The 13751-nt window shown below is 50.1% G+C and overlaps 1 protein-coding gene across 2 annotated transcripts in view; it reads right to left on the bottom strand.

Moving 5' to 3' along the window:
- Positions 1-13751, bottom strand: part of ZFAT (zinc finger and AT-hook domain containing) — a 190622-nt gene that overhangs the window by 157297 nt on the left and 19574 nt on the right. For both annotated transcript variants that reach the window (XM_049633451.1, XM_049633453.1), the window contains exon 2: positions 2918-3094. In XM_049633451.1, coding sequence (XP_049489408.1) covers positions 2918-3094 — 177 coding nt within the window. The remainder of the gene's footprint in view (positions 1-2917; positions 3095-13751) is intronic.

The raw sequence follows: 13751 nt of genomic DNA, 5'->3' as shown, positions 1-13751 counted from the left end.
ATATGAATTTTACAAAAGAGTTTATCCATTCTTCTGAGTCTACAGATGTTCAACCCCAGAGACAGGGGTTCTGATTAAATCAGCTCCTGAGTAAAGTTTTGGTTCCATCTGTCCGTTAAGCTACACTCTTTGGAAAGCCAAAGCGTCTTTTTCTTTCTTAAAGTTTATTTTCTTTATTTTTGAGAGAGAGCGAGAGAATGGCAGAGAGAGAGGCAGAGAGAGAATCCCAAGCAGGCCCCACGCTCAGCACAGAGACCAATGCAGGGCTCGAACCCACGACCCATGAGACTATGACCTGAGATGAAATCATCAGGTGCTCAACTGACTGAGCCACGTGGGCTCCCCAAGCCAAGGCATCTTAACTGCTCAACAGGAAGGCAGCCGTGGGGAATGTGGAAGTCATCAGGGATCCTCCAGTGAGGTCTGGAAGGATGAGCCTTACTCCCAGGCTGGGTGGCAGAGGGAGGCGTGGCTGAACTGTGAAGGCCTTAGCATTAGGCAGATTCTTTTTTCTTTTTTTTTTTCCCAGCTTTACTAAGGCATGATTGATAGCCAAAAATTGCATATACTTAGGTTATACAATATGTTTTCTTCAAGGTGTACAAGATGATTTAATGTCCATAATACCCTGTGAAATGCTCACCACAATGAACGATAGTAACCATTTTTCTTCTTTTGATGAGAACACTTAAGATTACTCTGTCTGCAAACTTCAAGTATACAATACAATGTTGTTTGCTGCACCTTAGATCCCTGGGACTTATTCATCTCAAAGTTTGTGCCCTCCAGACTATCATCTCTCCATCCCCCCACTGCCCGAAAGCCACTTTTCTATTCTCTCATTCTATGAATTCAGTTCTTTTGGATTCCACATCTACGTGCGATCATACAGGATTTGTCTTTCTGGGTCTAGCTTATTTCTCTTAGGATAGTATCTTCCAGATCTGTCCATGTTACAAATGGCAGGATCTTCTCCTTTTTTATGGCTGGATAATATTCCTCTGTGTGTGTGTGTGTGTGTGTGTGTGTGTGTGTGTGTCATTTTCTGTATCCATTCATCTGTTGACAGACACTTAGACTGTCCATTGTGAATAATGCTGCAATGAACACGGGAGTGTGGCTATCTCTTCAAGATCCTTCATTTCTTTTGGATGTATTTCCACAAGTGAGATTGCTGGATCATTTACTAATTCTACCTTTAGTTTTGTGAGGAACCCCCAAAGCGTTTTCCATAGTGGCTGCACCAATTTACATTCCCACCGACAGGACGCGAGGGTTCCCTTTTCTCCCCATCCTTGCCAGCACCTGTTGTCTTCCTGAGGGCAGCCATTCCGAGGGCCGTGGGGTGATACCTCACTGTGGTTTTAACCTGCCCCTCCCGGATGGGTGGTGACACTGAGTATCTTTCCATGCACCTGTTGGTCGTCTGTATGCCTTCTTTGGGAAAATGTCTGTTCAGGTCTTTTGCCCGTTTTTAATCAAGCTATTGGGTAGATTCTTAATGACAAATTGACTTCCCTCCCCCTCCTCGTCCCCAAAGCAAAGAGAATCAAACGTGCGCTATCGGCTGAGATGTGATCATGTGTGACTTCCCACCTCAGTCCTGCTTTCTCGAAGTGGAAAGAGCTCACGAGGCCAGTGATGGAGCTGAAACACCGTGAACACAGCACTACCAGCTGCCGGTGACGAGGACACAAATTCTCCTGCTCCTCCTCATTCGCCATCACCAGTTTCAGGTGCTGGGTTCTCTCGGTTTCATCTTCCGCCACTAACAGTGACTTGCAGAACTTCCCTTAACTTCTCAACAACTTATTCCTCTGTCAGGTGTATTCCTCTGAGCTCCCTGGGAACGGCCAGAGGGACTCATTAACCAAAACATGTTTTGTCTGGACTCTCTCCTTGTTAACGACGTCAGACAGATGATCAATAAGCCAGTCTATTTAGAAATGCCAGCCTGAATATTCCCAGGAAAGAGCAGTCGGTTATCAGTGTGGCTAATGAATCCTGTGATGGAACACTGATGGCCACAGACTGCACTTCTGCACAGGCGACTGGCCGTTGTCCCTCATCATATAAAAATAGTTTTGTGGGCTTTTTTTCCCCACTGTCGTTTGCAGCTACTCTTACCGGGCTACACATTGTCTTTGTCTGTGGGGACCTAATTACGGGGCCTAGATGGTTTCTCTAATCCATCCACCTGCCGCATCTGATGCCATTCAGTGGGAGATGTCTGGACGCTGCAGACAAGATGTATCTCACTTCACACACCGACTGTGAACCTGGTGGAGTCTGTGCGAACCAAAGCTTTGCCATTTGGATCCTTGTTCCAGGGTTACACGCTCAGTCCAGAAACGCGGGGTCTCAGATTATATATTCTTACACATTCATCACGTATGTTGTCACAGCTTCCCTTCATTGTCTCCTGTGCCAGGAGTCATCCAATCCTCAGCGCCCACCTGGTGACAGGCCTGTTCTCTTCATTTGTCAGGGCAGCACGGTGTGGCTCAGAGAAGCTATATCATCTGCCTCAGGTAATGCAACTGGTAGGTCCTAGAGCTGGCTGAGACCCCCACTCGTCCGACAACAAGCTCACGGTTCGTTTGTTTTTTTTACGCTGTTGGACACTATCCCCGCCTTTCATTCCCTCAATCATTCATTCGTTCCTTCGTTCATTCTTCCTTCCAAAGCCAGAGAAGCACCTGCAGAGGCCAGGTACAGTGAATTCAAAACCACAACCTTATTTTGAACGGACCTACAACTGGACAATTGTTAACTGTTGGAGACGGGAACCTTCCGGGTTTCTATGCCCAGCAAACAGAAACCCAGCCTCGAAGGGCTGGCAGGCAAATCACAGCCATCGTCACCAGCAGGCACATTCGTGGCCGTGGCCCCTCACCCGGCACCCCGGGCCCCTTACCATCTCCGCTTTTGTGTGGGTTGGTGGGTTCAGGAGTGCTCAGAGGCCTGAGGGGAATGATGATCTCGTCCGCACTAACCCCTTCTCCTGCGTGCTTCTCAGAGACGTGGGAGAGGAGCTCCGACTGATTTGGTGAGAAAAGGTTACAGCATTTGCACATGAAGATGGCCGTGTTCTCTGTGGGGGGGGGCGGGGAGAAAAAGCAAACTGTGTTATTTCATCTGAACAAAAACAATGATTACTTCCAGTCGCCAAAGGAAAATATTGAAGGCTGCCCTTTTGAGCAATGGCCAGCCTCCACCTGACTGCGTCCCTCTCGTGGATACCTCCACACCAGGCAGCTCACTTCTAACTTCAGGGGGCCCCAATTGCCAGAAAATTCTTTCTTCCAAAATTTAAAACCACCGCCCTTCCGGAGAGCATCTGATACGGACTCCCCCGTTACCAAAGCCTACCAGACAGCCCAGATTCTGGCATCGACATGGCAACACGGAAGAACGAAACCCAGCCTTCAAATGAATGCACCGCACTGACAGCAATGAAGTGCTCCAGCGAGGCTCTCTCCAATTAGGTACCAGGAAAAAATTGATCAAAATAGCATTTCTCAAGAGCCGAGACACCTTGCACTGGCTGGCACAGGGACTGGAAACCAGAAGAATGGGAATCTGTTGATTTTTTTAAGCTACTTAATTCCTATTTGAAAGCAGTACCACCATTCACAAATATTTACTAATAGTCTGTTAGAGTTCATCCCATTATTCTAGGCAGGAAGACATAATGGGAAAACGCTCATTTTTAGTTGGATAAGATAACTGTAGGTACAGATAGGAATATTAAATTTAGGATCAAAAAATAATTAGAAGCTGGAATTTTTTTTGACAACAAGAAGAACTGGTACGATGGACAGGACGATGGCTTTGAAGCCGCAGGGACCCAGATTACACTCCCAGCCCTACCCGTGAGTGCTGTAAAGCTGGGCGATCTCCGAGGAGTAGTGAGAACCCCTCGGTTGCTGGTACGAAACAGGACACACAGCTCACGTGCCCACTCAGCGGTGGGAACACAGCAGGCACTCAGGAAACCACAGCACTCCACCGACCACGTGCCCGCGCCCACGTCACCCACACGGCTGGGCCCTCACCATCACTAGCCCCACGGGGCCTCTCCGTGCCGCCTGGCAGGCACACACGCTCCAGGCCACGTGCTCTCTGTGGAGGCTGGACGGATCTACAGCGATCCTAGGCCATCTCTAGGCCACCTGCTCTCCGTGGATGGTGAACAAATGTCTCAGACCCCTCCATTCCCACCGCCCATCCTCGCGTGCGGCCGCTGACCTTGGTTCCTATTTCACGTGCAGCCACCAGAAGACGGCCTCCAAGGGCTTCCTCCGCCACACCTGCCCGCCCACCTGCACCTTCACCCACCCACCCACCCGGCCTGACTCCTGCTGGTATGAAGGCTGGCACCAGCAGTGGCACAGATGGGGGGGGAGGGGACCCATGGGAGTGGGCTACCCCAGTGCAGGCAATATCTTTACCACTGACACTGTTTAGAATTGGTGGATCAGGGAGATAGAAAAATAAAAAAGCAGACCAACACTTAAATGCTATGACGTCTGGGGCGCCTGGGTGGCTGGGTCGGTTAAGCATCCAACTTCGGCTCAGGTCATGACCTCAAAGTTCATGAGTTTGAGCCCCATGTCGGGCTCTGTGCTGACAGCTCAGAGCCTGGAGCCTGCTTCAGATTCTGTCTCTCTCTCTCTCTCTCTCTCTCTGCCCCTTCCCTGCTTGCACTCTCTCTCAGAATAATTAAACTTTTTAAAAAATGTTGTCACTGCTTTAAAATTCTCCGAAGACAGTGCATCCTTAGTGCCTGCACCTGCCAAGAGGGTGCCACAGCCCACCCTGGAAGATCACTGGACAGGGGGGCAAGGCAACGGCCCCTCCCGCCCAACGACCGAGTTCCAGTAACTTCTTTCTCCAAAACACCAATCCTTCCTCTCTGCCACTTGCCATACGCTTACTTCTCCCATCTTAACACCAGACTCTCTCTTGCTCTCCACCCCCTTGCCCTCCCCCACCCCTATTTTCCTCCTCCTTCTCCTCATGGCAAGATTCCCCTCCCAGGAGGAGACAGGAAAGAAAAGCATTGAGCCTGCTGGCCACTGCCACAGTGAGGACAGAACCCCGCCAGGCACCGGAGCTGCACAAGTAACCCCCTCTGGATCCAAAGGAAGGGCTTCTCCACAAACGAGCAGGAGGGGTGGCGACCTAAGAGAACTGTCCCCGACCAAACAACACCAGAAACAGAAATGTAACAAAGCAGAACACTGCTTCTTCAGTGGCACTCTCGTGAATAGTGTCAATCGATATTTTATTTTTTCCAAGAAATGCTTTATTCCTAAGGAGCCCAAAATGCTTCCCATTCAAAGAGGAAGAGATTACAGCAACACTTCTTGTCTTTCTACGAGGCCACGTTGTTTTCAACACGCTTCCTGCTGACCCAACAGCGATCTCATGACTCAGGCAGAAAAGGGTTTGTAATCCCCCTCCCACCGGTAAGGAAACCGAGGCTGAGAGAGGACAAGCAGGCTGCCCGAGTCACGGTCCACAGGAAGCAGACACCAGACTCTCTGCGACCCGCTTCTGACGTGAGCTGGTTCGGCTACACCCCGTGAGTGGAGTTCCTTCAAGTCAGGCTAAAATCCTCACCGTCGTAACCAACAGCATCTGAAATGAAAGTCATTCCAAAGAGCATAATCCCCAAACCACTGATCAAGTTCTTCCCTGTTCACTGTAGTACGTCCTGAGCAGCAGGCACAGGTGCGCCCCCTGCAGGCCCCGGGGCAGAGAGGACTCTGGAGGGAGCCCCCCAAGGAGCAGGCCCCAGCTGCCCAGGGGAGGCGGACACGTCAGGGAACAGGTGCATCTTACGGTTTTTGCGAAACTACTTCCCAACAGACCTGTACGGATTATCGGTTTCTGTGACGCTTTCAGGAGGAGAATTCTGTGACATTTCACGCAACAGAACTTTCGGGGGCCACAGAGTTATGGGGAGGGGTCTCCGCTCACAGGCATACCAGGCACTGTCTAGAGACCAGACAAATAAGACTACCTTTGCATCGATGTCTGGCCAAGTGCTGGAGGCTGCTGCAAGTCAGCCGCCACCATCGCTCAGCGGTCGGGCGAGTCCGCCGCACTGTAAGGCTGGCACCTGACCTCGGCTGCCTGTTGTCAAGGAGCACGTGCTTCCCCAGAGCCTGCTGCACGTCCGCTCCACGAGGCGGGTGGAGGCTAGACCTGGAGATCCCAAGGTGTGGGCAGAGGTAAGGACACGTGACCCAGGAGGTTCAGAGAGGCTGCCCTCCCCTCGGCCACCCAGCCAGGGAAGCGCAGAGTCAAGGTGGAATGCAGCCTTACCTGACCTGGGCCCGGGTCTCCCCAGAGCCACGTGGCCCTGCCAAGGTCGGCACCGCTAAGGAACGCAGCCGTGGAACAGCCCACAGGCCCACACGACTGCCCCGAGCTGCACCAGCGGGCGGGCTCTATTTTGCCACCGACCGGGCAACCTTGAGTTTTTTTTTTAAGATTTTCTTTTTAAGTAATCTCTACACCCAACGTGGAGCTCAAAGTCACAACCCCGAGACTACAAGTCGCACGCTCTACAGACTGAGCCGGTCAGGTGCCCCGATTCAACCCTGGATTTAAGAGTGGCTGCTTCCAGAAGCCCAGAGAGAACACACCGTGCTCCCTCTTGAACGCCCCGCAGGCCTCCAAGAAGGAGGGAAACCGTGCCCTCCGTAAAGATGCTCACAAAGCAAAATGCCAACACGTGGGAAGAGAGTGGCAGATCAGACTGCCTCCCCCCAAACATGGAGAACTGCTATCCCACCAAAATAACAACAGGGGAGCTATTTTCATTTTTTATAGTGGACAAATATGAAAAAATGTATCTTATACCCTGAAAAACAATCATAATTATGTTGTCAGCTCATTCTGATGAAGATGCTATAATTTGGATGCATTTTTAGGTCCAATTACTGTGCACTCCTCCTCAACAAAAGAATTCAGAGAGAAAATCACATGTTCAACACAAAGAAAATCACAGAAGTTTGGGGTCTGAGTGTTCAATTTCTATGAAGTATTTGCCAGTTTTGGCCAACTACTCTATACTTTTAAGAAGGAAAATCTCCAAATAATTGCATAAGCAAGTCCCCATTTCTAAACTCTGATGTGCAAACACTCCAAGCCAGGAAAAGCCACATCCTGTCTGTGACCTCTGACTCCACCCGCTTACCACCACCCTGTCTGGGGACCTCGGATGAGCAAGCCTCTGACCCCACTCCCTGAAGAAGGTCATGAAGTAGAATGGGTTTGTAGGTCCCGGGATGTTGGTTAGGCCCCTGGGACGCCGGGGAGGGTCACTGGGAGCTAACAGGTCCCACCTCTTACTCTGGCCACAGGCAACACTCAGGTGAGCTAAAGCTGGCCTGCTCCCAAGGGGACTTCCCCACAAATCTCAGGCCCTTGAGTAAACAGTCTGTTCAGCCTTGAGCTAAAGTCACATGCTTCAGCCAGCTCACAGGCTGCTCCGGCCCCAGCACACAATCAAGGGCATGCTGTCCCTTTTGCTGCTGTCCTTTGTAAGTCCATCTCCTCTGGGACACTCAAGGTGGCATGACCAGAGCAGGACAGCATTCAGGCATCCCAGGTCTCCTGGTCCTACAACAGAGTTTTTTATTTTATTTTATTTTATTCTATTTTATTTTATTTCATTTTATTTTATTTATATTATTATTATTATTATTATTATTATTGCTATCATCATCAAAATCATCGTAATACAGCTAAATAATACAGAGCCCTGTAGAACATAGACAGCCCCATTATCTTCCCCTTGAGGATAACGGCATCACTGAGCAGTTTGCTGTGCATCACAGGAGACAGAGAGACAAAGAAACATCATGCACACCTATCCTTTCCCTCCCCTCAGGGGCCCTAATGCCCTGGCCCCTCCACCCTCCGTCCACCCTGCCCTCCACCCCGGTCCCTCTCCCAGCACTGAGCTCAGGACGACAGCCACCCTACAAGAGCCAAAGCCCATAGACCACACTGCTGCCCACTCCCATCCCTGTGGGCAAAGGCCGAGCAGGGTTCCACCCGGACCAGGCAATTAAGGAAGCACCCCTCCCACTCCCTGCTGGGCTGGGGTCAGAGGAGGCCCCGTGGGGAGCCTGAACCCCCATCCTGCCCAGCAGTACTGGGGCACATCTTCCCGCAGGCATCAACAGAGGCCAAGGAGGGAGCCTGGAGTTCTACCTACCCTCACCGGCAGTGGCGAAGCAACACCCCAAGTCTGCACCAGAGCAGCGTCAGGGGGCCTGCTAAAACAGAAGATTCGGAGAGGATCCAGACTCTCATTACACCTAAAATGCTCGGAATTCAAGAAAAAGTCATTCCTCATAATTTTTCAAGCATCAACACAGAATGGAAAAGACAGAAGAAAGAAATCAAGGACCTCAAAGATGGAACAAGGAAAAGCACACAATCTGATTAACAGGGAAAACAGACTGAAAAACCTGAACGGGGCCTCAGGGACGTGTGGGACTATAACTGAAGATCTAACCTGTGTGGCACCAGGGTCCCAAAAGAGGAGAGAGACAGTGGGGCTGGGAAAGGATTCGGGGAAATAATGGCTGAAAATTTCCCACCTCTGACAAAAGACATAAACCCACACGTTCAAGAAGGCCAGCAAATCCCAAACAGGATAAACCCAAAGAAATCTACGCCAAGGCACATGATAATCAAAACTGCTGAAAACTGGAGACAAGGGGGGGACCCCAGAGAACAGCTTCCCATGTGGGAAACTATCTGAGTGACAGCAGATTTCCCAACACACACAACGCGGGCCAGAAGGAAGTGGCACTTGTTCGAGTGCAGCAAGGAAGCAAGTGATCACCTCGATTCTACATCCAGCAAAAACGTCCTTCAGAAATAAAGGGGAAACTGAGCCATTCCCAGAGGAAGGAAAAGTAAAAACGCTGTCCAGCAGACTTAACCTCTAGGAATGGCTAAAGGGAGTTCCCTGAATAGAAAGAAAACGATAAAGCAACGAATCTTGGGACATCAAAAGGGAAAAAAGTACAAAGGAAAGTGTAAAAATACGGGCAAATGCATCCGAGTTTCCTTTTTCTTTTAGTTTCCTGAAGTATTTTTGACAGTTGAAGCAAAAAGCAGAAGTCTGTCTGATGTGGTTCTCAATATATGCAGAAGAAACATTTGCGACAACGACAAGCGGAGGGTACAGAGGGCATATAGGGCGGTAACATCTCTACTCCTCACGCACGCCGGCAAAACGTCAACAAGACTTCTGCCTGTGGACTGAGGGGGTGGCTACGCGAACCCACACACGTGATAAGAAGGGGCCAGAACTATGCGCGCACATCGTACCACACCAACTCCTCGCTCTGATACTGCACAAGAGTTACATAAGACGCAACTCGGGTGGGGTTGAGCTGATGAGAAAGCTCTGGAGCTGCACAGTGGGGATGGCTGCACAGCACTGTCAGTGTCCTTAAAGCCACTAAGCTGTATTCCTAAAAATGGCCAAAATGATAAATTTCATGCTATGTATATTTTATCAAAAAACAAATGGAGTAAATCAGGCAAAGGGTATACGAGACTTCTCAGTACTATCTTTGAAACCTTCCAGAAGGTATTTCAAAATACAAAGTTAAACAAATAAAAAGTGGGGCGCCTGGGTGGCTCAGTCGGTGGGGCGTCCGACTTCGGCTCAGGTCACGATCTCACGGCTCGTGAGCTCGAGCCCCGCATCAGGCTCTGTGCTGACAGCTCGGAGCCTGGAGCCTGCTTTGGATTCTGTGCCTCCCTCCCTCTCTCTGCCCCTCCCCTGCTCGCTCTCTGTCTCTCTCTCCCTTCTCTCTCAAAAATAAATAAACATTAAACATTAAATAATAAACATTAAAAACATAAATAAACATTAAAAACATTTTGTCTACCGTGGCAGACAAAACAGACCTCTGCCTACCAGTGTGGCTCCTCCAGAAAGGACACTGAACTTGAGAAGCGGCGTGTATCCTGCCTGACGTATCCACAACTCCATCCAATCCCAAACACCCTATGAGAAATCTAGGGCTCAGGAGGGTGGGGTGAGGTGGCTGGGCAGAAAGGGGTCAGTCCAGGTCCCTGTGCCCACCTCTGTGGGATAGCGGGGTGATACGGGCTCTGAAGGGCTGGCATCCCACGTCTATGTCAAGCACCTTCCGCCCCCGGAGCCCCCATTCCCTGTAGCCGGAGCCCCACCCAGCCCAACGCCGTCCATCTTACCCTCAGCAATGATGCCGCTGGGGACACAGTAGGCACTCAATAAATGTGAGACGAACTGATGATTCTAAACATGCTTAAACATTTATCAACGCTCACAAGAAGACAAAATGCTACATTACCAGACTATTAGATTACTCTATTTAAAAGCTTTAGTTTAAAAAAAAAAAAAAAATCTCTTTCCTCTTCTGGGTTAGTATAAATCACCCTCTGCTTTGTAACTATCTTCTACTCAGATTGATGAACTTCAAAGAGAGTTCAACAGCCAAAACTCAGATCCTATTAAATTATCTATCTTATGAAAACAGTAGGGCTGGCAAATTCTTTCAGAGTTAAATATTTTTGTTTTCTTGTTTCTCACTCGCCCTTAAGTTATTAAATTCGTAAGAGCTGGCAGCTTTCCAATAAGAGTGGAAATATTTTAACAACATAAAGCCAGATTGCTGTCACAGCCAATGTGATGAAAAAGGCTCATTGCGCAGCTTCGTACAATCAAAAATACCTCTTCCTTTTATCTTCAGGAAAAGAGGCGTGGGTCAGGACACGACATTATCTTCCATTTAGTTTATTTATTTTACAGAACCTTCCACCAGCTGTGGATGCGCCACATACATCATCATCATCACCACGATGACCGGGAACTTGCGGTAACCAAACACACAGGCGATTCGATGAGGAAGAAGTAAAAGACCAGGGAGCTGAAATCAATTAAACCCTCGCCACCAGCCACACCACGCAAGGCTCATGCTATACTTAATCTTACAGCCATCCTAAGAAGTGGGTTTTATTATTGTATTTCCTCAAATCTAAGACAACACCCATTTTAAGAGGCACTGATACTTTACATACCACTAAAAAAGATGAAAACGCTGCCAAATAAACTAAGACACACTGGTTTCTTATCACACAGGCTGTAAGACAGCTCCTGATTTTAGCGATGCTACAACGCGAGTCTTTGAGTCAACAGGACTCGGTAACACTTCCAGATTCCCACGGAAGTGCAGCTCGGTCTCAGTGCTGGGAGGGAGGGCGGGCGCGAGCCCAGGAGAGCCTGACTCGAGCCTCGCTCTTGTCCCAGCACTTCCGGGCTTACTTCCGTGACGGTATTTGAAACCCTGCTTTCCAGAAAGAGGACAAGACAAACATTTTCTGAATGCCAGCACTTTCACACTCCGTCGCGTGTGATCCTGACAGGCAGGGCTGTCGCTGACAGACGCCTCCAGGAGAAAGGGGGTAAATGCACCCCTTCCTCAAGACACTAGCTCCCCCTGTCAGAAAGTGGTCACAATATACCGATTTTCTTGAAACGCTGACACTTTCCTACCATTTGCAGAAAGCTGCCATAAGGAATACACAAATATATGAGGTGAATGAGTCCCCTTAGATGTGTTGCCCTGGTGCAGTGTGCAGTCGACACAGCTGTACAAGGCAGTCCTCCTACGTAAGTCAGCCGTGAAGACATCACTATCCCCTGTTACAGATAAGAATGCTATCACTTGTACGAGAGGATCGAATTCAGGCCTACGTGGTTCCAAAGCCACTCGGTCAGTGCGAAAGAAACGGACAAATTAGGAAGGAACACATCTTGTACATGCATGCATGTGGGCATGTGTCTATACAGGAACATACTAACCACACGCCACAGGAAAGCATGTGGAGGAAGACTTCGCAGGAGGGGAGGCAGAGCTGGCCCAGGAGATGGTAGGACAGCTTGAGGCAGGAGAAGGGAGCTCCCAAAACGAGGACTAGAAGCCAGCCAACAAGGGCAGAGCACAACCCTTGAAAAGCCTTCAGAGTAGAGAGGGGGAGAACAAATCCAAGGTAGGGAGGCACATGAGGGTGCCTTTGGAGGCAGACAGCAAGTCCTGGTCCGTGGAAAACCCACCGGGGAAGCCTGCCCAGGAGTGGCCAGGCCACCGGCCCCCACGGCAGGAGGCCCGTCCCGAGGGAGGCAGGAGCAGCGAGGCACACGGACGGCTGCCCCATCAGAATGGGGCCGCCTCCCAGCTCGAAGGAGGCCAAAAAGCTGAATCTGTATTTGGAATTTCTGGGGTTTTAAACACTGGCAACTGAATGAGATTTTTCTGCAAAAACAAAACAAAACCCAACCTGTGCAGGCCAAACAGATCAAGTTCGTGGGTTAGACCTGTCCTGAGGTCTTCCAAATGCAACCTCTGAGAAGAGGCTTTCCGTGCGGGTGACCTGAGGGCTGCAGCCAGCCTGCCGGGGAAAGACGGGGAGCCCTGTCCGAGGAAACAGAGACGGACAGACGGAGGCAGAGTGCGGGCTGCAGACTCTCTTCCTAACCAGCCAGCCCCCAATACCCAGGAACACTTCCTGGCTCTGGGCAGGCATATTCAAAGGCCAGCTACCCTTCGTTTCAGAGATCTCCACAGTCGTGATCACACGGGTGAGCATCCGAGAAAGAAACGAAATTTTTAAAGCCCGCTCAAATAGGTATTAGAAATAAAGGGATAGTAAGGGACAAAATAAGGTCTCCCTCTTGCGGGGAGGTAGACATTGACCCCAGGCAGTTTGGGCCAAACACTGGCTGGAAGAGGCAGCGAGGCCACAGCTGCGGACACTGAGCTGGAGACACAGACTCTGGACACGGGACAAAAACGTTTCCCACGGCTGATGATTTGTCGATATTTCTCTCTGAGGTGATTAGACACGTGGCTGGCCAGGCAAGGGTAGACGAGACGTTACGCCTTATGCCTCTCTGCCATTCTCTCCAAATGAAACGTTAGGATGACAAAGAAAAGCGCACAGTATTCAGATAACAAAAAAGAAGAAAGAAGGAAAACAAAAAAAAAGAGGAAATTGGTTTAACCAGTAGAGCAAGACAGATTCCGATTCGGAATCAGTAAGAAAAAGGCATTCTCTCCACAAAAGTTATACCCAGCACAGCACGATGCCTGGTGGGTGTGGACAGCCTAGCCTTGAAGTGCCACATTCCAGAACTACACATGGGCGGGCCAGGTGCGCAGAGGGCCCAGGATCAGGGGAGGCCAGGCAGAAAAAGGCACGGGAGCTCCCAAAGCTGGGGGTTCGAGGAAAGTCCCCACGTCAGCCATGGGAAGGGGAGACACGAAGACTTCGTGGCCCAAAGTAGCACCCTCAACCTTCCCTGCCCAACCCAGCCACAGAATAATATTATACTGCCTCCTTCGCTCACACAGAGCTTCATGTCTGTGGGCCCTTGATCCTCCCCACCGACCCGTGAAGGAGCGAAGTCGATGCTCCCACCCCAATCGTCATCACCCTCATCATCATCCTCCCCATCATCATCCCAATTTATGGAGGAGAAAGCAAGGGCTCAGAGAAGTTAGTGAGTTGCCAAGGAAACCAGCCCGATAAATCACAAGGTCAAAACTTGACCCACACCTTCCAACGGGCCACTCGCCTGGTGGCCAACATGTGCCGGGACAGCACGTTATTTCCTGTAACACGACAGCAGGTCACTGGGAGGAGCCCAAGCCCCGGTCCCC

The sequence above is a fragment of the Panthera uncia genome, chromosome F2 (assembly GCF_023721935.1).
Source record: "Panthera uncia isolate 11264 chromosome F2, Puncia_PCG_1.0, whole genome shotgun sequence".
Classification (NCBI taxonomy): domain Eukaryota; kingdom Metazoa; phylum Chordata; class Mammalia; order Carnivora; family Felidae; genus Panthera; species Panthera uncia.
This window is presented reverse-complemented; position numbering and strand designations above follow the sequence as displayed.